We start from the raw sequence: 9,944 nt of genomic DNA, 5'->3' as shown, positions 1-9,944 counted from the left end.
TTAGAGAAAAAAAGTAAAACATATTACCAAGACAAACCATTCTGCTTGGGTGAGGGGGACAGACAAAGCTGGTGCAAACCAGGTTTCTGCAACACTGCTAGCCTGCACAGAGGAAGCAAACTGCTGAGAGGGGATTCTCGCTAGGAGACACGGAGAGGTCCCCCACATGCAAAGTGTGCAAATCACTCAGTCTTTGCCATAGCCTGCTCCACAGACAGCAGCTGCTGCAGGTATCAGTGAGCAGACACCAAGAACAGTCACAGGTATCAGACCAAACACACTGTAGCAAAACTATGCTTTGCTCTGACCAAAATGAGGGAGCCACATACCCCTGTGCTAGAACAGCTACTGCTCCTGCCCTTTAGAGCCAACTGCTCTAAAGAGCAGTTGAGCTACTGCTCCATCTGCAACTCACAAACACCTAAAACACATCCAAGACAAGCCCCAGATCTTACCTTGTTGCTGAGTACCAGTGCTGCTGTGGCAGCTTCAGTGACAGTGGCTTCTGCTCCAGGGCCTCCCCACCAAGGCCTCACCTCGGTGCCCTCCCACTGACTCCCCATCTGCCCCAGCTCCCCTCACCAGGGGAAGGAGCAAGGCCCTGGCCACTCTCATTTCCTCTCCCCCTCTGGCTCTCCCACAGCTGGGTCCCATCCTCTGCCTGATCCCCTGAGCCAGCTGGTGCCACAGCCCTCTCCTGCTCCTGCACCAAGGCACTGAGCCCTTCAGGCAGCTGCTGCTCCCCCAGCAGCTCCACGCACCCTGCCCTCCACCCCACGCTGACCTTGAGTGCAGGTGGGAACATGGCAAAGCCAGAAGAAACATCTCTCATAAAATCACAGCTTTGCCTGGAGAAAAAATCAAAGGGAGGCCCAGCTTCCCCTTCCCTTGGGTGATGTTTGCAGAGGGAAAGCCCAACTGGAGCAGAGAGCAACACAAGCTCCTTCTTCCTTTCAGGCTGCTCTGGTAGCTTTGTGTTGCCTTCAGCAGCAACGTGTTGAGAGGAACCTGTGGTGATCCAGCTCTTGTCCCACAGAGAGGACGGCGGTGGGGTGGGATGGGGTGGGATGGGGTGGGATGGGGTTCAACAGGGGAGCCCCGGACAGGTGGAGCAGGGAGCAGAGGGGACACGCTAATCGGATGGGGCCAGCGGCTGCTGGGCATTGCAGAATTCAGCCCATACCAGACAGCCCAAATGCATGCAGCAAGAAACCAACCCCGGCACATGGCTCTCCTGATCTCCTTTTGGAGAAGAGCCTTTGGGGGAAAGCCCAAATCCAATTTAGTTACTGATTTTTCAGCTGGAGATTTACCATGCAGTCATTCTGATTAGCTTTAGGCCAGACCAGTCTGATTTCTGAGCAGGACAGACTCAGTCAGTACCTGCACCAGGCCACTGCTGCGTGCAAGTGCATGGCCAGTGGCTCTGCAGGCAGGCTACTGGGAGCACGCTACTCCTCCCCAGTCCTGTACTGGGAAGAGTGTGGGGTCTGTCTCTGCAGTCAGAGGTACTGCACCGTGAAGCATCCAGACCGGGTGGCAACCACACGCCAGCTCTGAGCTGAGAGCTCTTTGTACAATGGCACCAAATGACTGACACAACCTGGGGAAAAAACTTAAAATCTGCAGACACCAGAGATGGCCAAAAGTAAATATTGGAGTGAGAAAATTGGCAGCAGAGAGCCCTGGGAGAGGCCCCCTGCTTTCCAAATGCCACCTGCCCTCCCGATGCAGCTGAGCCAGCACAGCCTCCTGCACTCAGCTCTTTCCCCAGGGTCCCAGGATGTAGATGTGATGCTCACTGGTCCAGCACAAACACATCAAGTGCCCTGCAGACCTTCTCCAGGACCTCTCTCTTCCCCCAGGACCCCAGGACCTCCCTAGCTGTGTCTCTCTGATGCTGCAGCCCAGTTAGGTGGGGTTTAGCAGGCTTCTGCTTATTCCAAAGGCCAGCTAGGCAAGAAGCTTTGTCACTGGATACTTCCCAATCTGCAGATATAGCAAGCACACATTCTCTTCCATCATCCAGATCATTAATGAAAATGTTGAATAAAACCAGACCCGGAACAGATGTCCCTGAACTTCACTCAGTGTAACTCTTCCTTTTCATCAGTGAACCCTGGATAACTCTCTGGGTATAATCATCCAATGGGTTTTGTCCCTACCCAACATCCCATCCACATCATGCTTTAAAGGTTGCTTAAGAGCCTAGAGCATGACACGGGTCAGAAGCCTTAAGAATCCACCGAAATGGCAGCCAGGGCTCTTCTTCACCATGCCCTTACCTGTCACAGGAGCAAATCAGATTGCTTTGACCAGGTTCTGTTCTTGGCAAGTCCCCATGGCTCCTCATCTCCACTGCTTACAAGCAGTGAGATTATCTGTTCCAGCGGTTTTTGGTGGGTGAGGGGATTTAGCTGTCAGCAGGTCCTGGCTTTTGGCCCCAGTCCCTTCTGAAAGGGTACAAAGCTTGCATTTTCCAGCCTTTTTATGCCTCGCTGTCCCTCAGCAATTCTCATAGATAACAGCAAATGTTTCTGGGCTTGCTTAGCGGGAAGTTCATCACGCCCAGACGGTCTGAAAAATTCCTGTTTATGTAAACATCCCTTTCTTGGGCTTTCCCTATTCAAGGCCAGGCTTGTAGCCCCCACCACTGGCATGGCTCGTGCTGCCCACTTCCTCATAGCTATCTTTTTCCAAGGGCTAATGTAAAGCATGCAGAACAGTTGGGTCTTCTCAGTGGCTGCCAGCAGCGTTTTCTCTCCCTGCAGAAAGGCCATGCAACACTGTCTTTGGTTATTCTCTTACTGTTAGTGCGGTGGGGAATTGTTTTCTGACACCTTGCTTGGTGCATGCCAGCTTTTACCATGGTCTGGTATCAGAGCTCCAAACTGCAGGCTGCATGTGAACATCCAAGCTCCTGCTGGAGATGTTTAATAGCTCAGGTAGCGAGAGATGGAGCTAATTCCTGTCGACAATTCCTGTCCATAATTGCCTTGGGGCACCTGGCTGCATCCAGGCATGGGAAAACGCTTGGGGTGGGTACGTTCCCTCACCACCTCTAGCCAGCAACACCCCAGCCAAAGTCCAAATTTCTGCACGGGCACCTAAGTAACATTAAAACTGGAGAGGATTCCTTGCAGCCCAAAGCGTTTGCTGGCTACGTGGGGTCAGCAGTAGCGTGGTGCTGCCAGGAGCCGGCTCGGGCGAGCTGTCCCTGCCAGAGGGGCCCTCCAGCAGCAAAGCCCCCTGCTGGGCTGTCCCCACCCAGGGACAGCAGCACGGCCCCATCCCGCAGCCCCCTGGCAGCCCCCTGTAAAAGCAGGTGAGGTGGTGTCACCTAGCGGCTGCTGCCACCCAGGGACAGGCTCCAAGGTTCTGTGGATATAGCACGGGGTCCTCAAACAGCCACGTGGTTGGGTCTGCTGGTAACACAAACACCTCATTTTTGCTTTTATCATGATTATTCCCAGTTTCACGGTGATGAGCAAAAAGACCAAGGCAGCAGCTGGAGCTGCCTGTGACTGCAGAAGAGGGAGCACGAAGGGACAGCCTGCCGGCACCTTGCTGTGGCCAAACCAGCAGGATGCAGATGGGGAAAGCAATGCTTCTCCCACAGCCCAGGCATGAAAAAGGTATCAGATAATCAACCCATACGCAACAGCATTTATTAGTCATTTTTACACGTGACAGCAGCAGTTCCCGATGCACCCTGAGTTTTTGGGCCCTGCTGCCTCCCAGCCCCGGGGCTGTCCCTTGGGGTGACCACGGGCAGTGCCTCGCTCCGCAGGCCAGCCAGGGCTGGCTCTGCTCAGCTCCCCGGCAGCAGCCAGCCAGGTCACACCACTCGGTGACCCTCGGGGTGGCAGCCGCTAGCATTTATGTGCTTCTGGGTGCAGCCGGACAGGAGGTGGTGTTTCGACCTGTGTTGGTGCGTTCAGCATTTACAGCAGATCACATAAGGCATTAAACCAGGCATTGCCAGGGCTCAGCTCAGAGGTTGGTGTTGCTTTTCAGTGACAATTACTGTGCTCTGTGAGCAGCTGGGGTGAAGAGAGGACACTCAGGCTCTGCTGCCTGCCCAGGGCACAGTTTGCTATGGGCAAGAGGGTCTGCAGCCCCCAACTACACCCCTGTCCTGGCACTGCCAGCCTACAACAACCCACATCCCCCTCTGGGGAGTCACTGCTGCAAGGACAGGCCAGAGGTCACTGCTCAAGTTAATCTGAAGGCTTTCATCCACAGTGGCCCTCATCACCCCAGCCCCATCAGGTGCCTGAGTTCCAGCCAGGAATTAAAAGTTCCTCCTTCCCTCTCCCTCCCTCCCTCCCTCCCTCCCTCCCTCCCTCCCTCCCTCCCTCCCTTCCTCCCTCCCTCCCTCCACCCCAGCCAATTCCTCCCTCCCCAGTTTTATTCCCCCTTTGATTTCTGGGTGCCTGTCAGGTAAGCCTTGAAGAAGAAGTTGCAGAAGAGCACCAAGTAACTGAAGTATATCAGGAATGAAATGGAAATGTTTGACCAGGTGACAGGGCAGACCTTATCCTCCATCCAGAAGACAAGCAAGACATTCACTATTACGGCTATCAGCATCTGCAGGATCTGTGAAACGGTGATGGTCATGGCGATGTAGCGGGGCACCCGAAAGCCCGCAGCTCGCACGGAGTAGTAGGAGTACATGAACGTGTGCACGCTGAAGTTCATGACGGTGAACCAGCCGCCGCCAGGCACCATCTCCTTGTAGGCGTACCAGGCGTAGATGAGCGTGGCGATGTGGTGGTACCAGTGGAGGAAGATGAGCTTCTGCTTCCGGAGAACGATGAACACGGTGTCGCCTTGGGACGGGGGAGAGGTGCATTGTTAGTCAGGTAAATCACAGCAGTTGTGCACGTTTTCAGGTGAAGCAGAATGAGTGAGCTGCAATGCTAAAGACATCCCCTGGTTTGAGCCCACCAAAACCTAGCTTCACGTTGGATGTGTCTGTACCAATAAAGCCCATGTAGGCACCCATGGTTTGTAGGGAAGAAACTTTCCACTGACACATTCAACCCTTCTGTGCAGTGCTGCAAGCGCTTTTCCTTCTAACAGACTTGGCACCTGCCAACCGAAACATTGCCACAGACTTTCCAGCAATTCCTGCTCCAGCAAAGCAAGCTCCCGCAGGGCCGATGTGAGAAATCCCCACGGGCTGCTTAGGTGCCCCCAGCACTGCCCTGCCTGCCGCTGCCCCCTGGCCACAGGCTTCCCACTGCAGAATCGCCTGTTGGCCTGGGGGGCTGAAACCAGGGCAATAACCCCAGGCTGCATCCCTGCAGAAAGATGACATGAGGATGTATAGGGTAGAGCAACAGGAAGCAAGAAAACGAGCAGTGTGCAAGGTTAGACAGCCCCCTTCTCTGAGTAGCGTTTGGACAGACACCTGTGAAAAAAAATAACTACCTATGAAAGTGAAGGAGTTCTGAGCACATTGCACAGGGGGAGGTTTCAGACTCACCCAGTTCCAGGACTTTGCTCAGTGCAAATAAGTAGGCCCAAAGCTTAGAGACGTGGTGGACGTAGAAGGACTGATCACACACCGACTGCTTGAATCCCATGGAAGATGTGATGGAGGCCATGTGCTTCCAGGTCCGATGGGAGCCTATGGCACTGCAAGAAAACCAGAGATCTGAAGGCTGTGCCCAACTCACCACAGGACCCTCGTGCAGCTCTGCACCCAGGAACATTTGGCTAACTCCATCCGGCTCAGGGCAGCCTCAGGGATGTCTGAACAAACTGTTGCATCCCACAGCAGCAGCAGGAGGGCTGAGCAGCAAAGAGCACTCCCTCTCATACAGCCTCTGCTTCCACTGCTTGAGAAGGCATGCAAGGGTGAGAACTGCCGCGTTTGGTCTAACAGAGGGGCAGCTGTGCTGGTATCCTGTCTCCTAACAGAGGTCAACGGTGCATGCCCAGGGAGAACACAAACAGGGCAAAGTCGTCCTTTCTGTCCCCATTTCCTCTCACATTTTCCACCAGCCTGCGGTTCATGGTCCCCAGGCGTGAGATGAGGCCTTCACATTTCACAAGAAAAAGAACAAAAATCTGTCAAGATATACTTATTTAGTTCTCTTTTGAATCCAGGTATGCTTTTACCATTTACAGCCTCCATTAGTGGGCAGTTCCTATAATTTAGCAGATTACAAGGAAAAAAAAACCAAAAACCACCTTTTCTTTGCTATCAGCCTGCACATTTCATTTGCGTAAGCTCATCTCGAAACAGGCCACGAGCGGTCATTCCCTGACCCCTCTGTCCACACAAGTTGTGATTTTACAGACCACTGCCACGAGGGCAACCAGTGACCCTTAGACTTGACCCCAGCCAACTAGCACACATGGGCAGAGAGCCTGCTCTGGAGTTCGTGTGCAGCAAGGTATTCGTCTTGGTTTGTTCTCTCCCCCCAGCCTGAAGAGGTGTGGAGATGAGGGCAATGTTGGAGACAAGGAGTCCGCCTGCTTAATTACAGAGCATGGGCTGCAGCGTTCTCACCATCACTGCAGCGAGCCAGCACCAAAAAACTATTTTAGATGGATGTTCCTCTCTTGCATGGGGGAATTTAATTTTATTTATTTATTTTTTTTTAAGAAATCAGAGCTAGAACTTGGCAGGTAGTGCCAGGCTTTTACCTGAACAAGGCCAGCCCAAGGGACCAGAGGGTCAGTGGTGCGCGCAGCTTGTAGCCCCTCCGCTCCTTCATGAAGTGCTGGGTTCCAAAGATCAGCATCACATAAGCCGCAGAGAAGAAGAAGGACTTCTGCCTGCAAGGAAAGCAGAGGGAGCAGTCAGGGAAAGAAAGAGCCAGACTGGTGTCTCGTTTGCAGCAGGACTTTGACAGCCCCGGCAGAGCTCTCCCCAAGAAATAAAACATCTCCTGCCAGGGAGCAAGTTAAACCCTGGGGATGGCAGAGGAGAAAGGGAGCTGCCACAGCCAGGAGGCCCCCACAGGACCCAGCAGGACAAGGATGTGGCAAGCTGCGGGCAGGACCCCAAGCAGACAGGTGGATGCGTTTTGTTCCTTTACACACCTTAGATCATGCCCGGGGCCCATCATGGGGCACATGCTGAGCTGCAGGCTGTTCCCCCCAGCTGCAGCAATGCTGCATCGTGCCGTGGGGGCAAATGACACTGGGAAGAGAAGGAAGCAGAGGGACAGACCCACAGCTGCAGCCTGGCCCTGACAGCCTGACTATCGCACACAGGGTGAGCAGCAGAGTCCCGGAGGAGCAGGTACACGGATGAGACCTTGGCTGGTGCAGGTTTGGCAGCCCAGAGCCCAGCGACAAGAGTTCACGGCAGTGTGTCTGACAGAGCAGCACAAGTTCAATGAGTGGATGACCCTGAGCACTGCAACAAGCTCTGCCCACACTGCCACTGAGAAAAGCAAAAGGGCAAGGAAGGTTTCCACATACTTCAGGGAAGTGGTCAAGCCTCCTTCAAAACTTACGCTTACCAAGGAAGTGAGGCGTGGCTGCAGGAGCTAATCTTCCTGCTGGTACACTAGGGAAAGGAGGAGAGCACCAGCTGATTTGGGCTCAGACATTCCTGGAACACACGCCACAGCTTGAGTAAGCTACAGAGCAACCTTAAGTCAACTTGGGCAACCACATCTCATTAAAGGGGCTCCAGGGAGCTGCTCTGCATTTCCAGTCCTTTCCTCCTTGGAGAAGGGCACCCACTCTGATGAATAGTTATCCTAAGAAATCACAACCCCATGGACTCAGGAGCCCAGCTCCAGCCAGCAAACCCATCACTGTGCCATTCTCTACATGACAGTGTGGGAAATCCAGCCAGCAGCCTGCTGTGAGGTCCCCAGCCCTCCTCACAGCAGCTCATGGCTGGTAAGTGCCTGGGTTTGGCCCCTGACAGCCTGTGTTCGCTACAGACCAGCCCATCTTCTCAAGCACCGTGTGGCTTTCTCAGGGGCACGTGCCATCATAACAGGTTGTAAAGAGGAAGGGATATTGGGTTCCCAGCACCATCCGGGTCTCCTGCCCAACCCACAGCTGCTCCAGGTACCCCACGTTTAAGAGCCACAGGAGCGCTGTGCAAACACCCAAGCGGGCTCTTGAAGCCCTCTAGCTGCCCTCACCCCATGACATACGCTGACCATAAGGGGCACTCGGGGCAGTGACGTGAAGGACACTAGGTCAGGTGAGAGCTGGTTTCTTAGCCCCGCTCTTCAGCAGAGTTAGGCAGCTCCTAAACAAGCAGATAGTGCCAGACTGGGTCACTGCACTCCCACCTTTGTACCTTGCCCCTTCCCCTTCCCTGCTTGTGGGCTGCTCGCCAGTGGGGTGAAGCTGCACAGGGAGTGAGCCTGCTGCCCTCTGGAAGCCCAAGCTGGCCATCAGTGAGATCCCTTTGGGGCGAGCCTGCCCTCCTCCAGGCCTCCCTGCTGTGCCAGCAGCTGCGAGCCCCACGCAGAGGCACAAAGCTCTGCCTGAGCAGCCCTCTGACCCGTCCTCCATCCTCCCTCCTCCAGCCCACAGGCTGTTAAAGCTGCAGATCCCAGACTGTTCCACTGCAGCCCCACCTCTGAGCCACCACGTCCCTCTGTCCCATTACAATCGCCGCTCCTGCACCCAAATTTTGCTTCTTGCCCCTGAAGCCAAGGGTTTGACGATGTTTCAGCTGGGGCCAGGCTCTGTTCCTTTCAGATTCCATCCACAGAGGTTTTCAGCCTAACACAATCAGAAGCATCACATGTAAAGGGGAAAAAATGCAGAGAGAAAGGCTTCCTCCAGCTGGAGAGAAGGCTGAGAAAGGGAAAATTGCCCTTTCTCCTGGTGCTCAAGCACCTAACAGGCTGTGCACCCCAAAATACAGAACTGCACAGGTGCCTAGCACTGCTGGAAGCAGGACAGCGATCAATATAGCCATCAGTGATTAAATGCAAGTGCTGAGAACATCTTGCCTAAATGGAAAGCCCAAATACATTTACTTAGGGTAAGAGAGTCAACCCTGAGCTCTAGGAACAGAAAAACAGCAGCAAGTCAAGGGCATCACGTGGATGGGCTACGAAGCAAGCCCAGCAAACAAGCAAGGCATTGTGAGAAGCGAGGTGGCTTGCTGGGGGTTCCTCTGCAAGGAAAGGGACAGGCTGCGGAGGTGTATTTGTTAAAGGTGTTACGAGGGAAAGAAAACTGCAAATCCTTACGGTGAGCAACAAGAAAAGTAAACGAGATCTGCCCCTGGCACTTCAAAAGGTGGAATAAGCTTAAGGAGGAGACACAGCTAAACCTGGTGTGGTCCTTCATTACTCAGCTCGCTTCCGTACGGATGCGCATGAAGGGGTAGAGCAAGAAATCCCCAAAGAAACCGGCGAAGAAACAGCTCAAACAAGAGCCCCGCGGTGATGGCGAGGAGGCTGCTCGCTGCCGTCTCCTTTGCCGCGGGGGGAACAATGGCACATTGAGGGCAGGCAGGGAGCCGAGCGGCTCTCCCAGCAGGACGAGCCCCGCCGCCGGGCGCTCACCCACCAGTTATCCCGCATCCAGCCCAGCGCCTCCCGCTCGTCGAAGCTCCGCTCCAGCTCGTACTCCCGCAGCGGCGGCAACGCCGACAGGTTGAAGCCCAGCGCCATGCCGCCCGTTCCGAGCCGTGCCGTGCTGTTCCGAGCCGTGCCAAGCCCCGCGTCCCCCCGGGCACCGGCACCGCCCCGGGGCGGCCCCGGCTCCGCCCGGCTGGGTGCCCTCGGGGACCGAGGCGGAGCTGGAGCCGGCCCCCTCGGGCACCCGGCGGCCCTCCATCTCCCACCATTTCCCTCAGGAAACCCCTACACAGCCTCCAGAGCTGGGGCGGTTTGGCTGCCCCACAGTTGGCACCGCACCCAAAACCAAGGCACCGGTGCAGCCAGCGGGTACAGAATCACAGAATCACAGAATTTTCTAGGTTGGAAGAGACCTCAAGG

The 9,944-nt window shown here is 54.9% G+C and overlaps 1 protein-coding gene across 1 annotated transcript; it reads right to left on the bottom strand.

The window, feature by feature from the left end:
- Window positions 1–3,654: 3,654 nt before the first annotated feature.
- ELOVL3 (ELOVL fatty acid elongase 3) lies at window positions 3,655–9,688 on the bottom strand. Its single transcript, XM_084526324.1, has 5 exons — window positions 9,514–9,688; window positions 6,661–6,792; window positions 5,492–5,643; window positions 4,385–4,832; window positions 3,655–4,334 (listed from the first exon to the last, which is right to left on the bottom strand). Exons 1-4 carry the CDS (start codon window positions 9,615–9,617, stop codon window positions 4,411–4,413), a joined length of 810 nt encoding a protein of 269 aa, XP_084382450.1. The 5' UTR covers window positions 9,618–9,688; the 3' UTR covers window positions 3,655–4,334; window positions 4,385–4,410.
- Window positions 9,689–9,944: the final 256 nt, after the last annotated feature.

Source organism: Aythya ferina (assembly GCF_964211825.1).
Source record: "Aythya ferina genome assembly, chromosome: 7".
NCBI lineage: Eukaryota > Metazoa > Chordata > Aves > Anseriformes > Anatidae > Aythya > Aythya ferina.
The sequence above is the reverse complement of the archived record's forward strand: the minus strand, read 5'-3'. Positions and strand labels throughout refer to the sequence as shown.

Bases quoted from the DNA above. Each gene is read 5' to 3' on its own strand.
- ELOVL3 (XM_084526324.1), bottom strand. From the start codon at position 9,617: ATGGCGCTGGGCTTCAACCTGTCGGCGTTGCCGCCGCTGCGGGAGTAC. The intron at 6,793-9,513 runs GTGGGTGAGCGC...CTTTCCTTGCAG, and splicing joins GGCTGGATGCGGGATAACTG to GCAGAAGTCCTTCTTCTTCT. The intron at 4,833-5,491 runs GTGAGTCTGAAA...CCCCGTCCCAAG, and splicing joins GAGCAAAGTCCTGGAACTGG to GCGACACCGTGTTCATCGTT.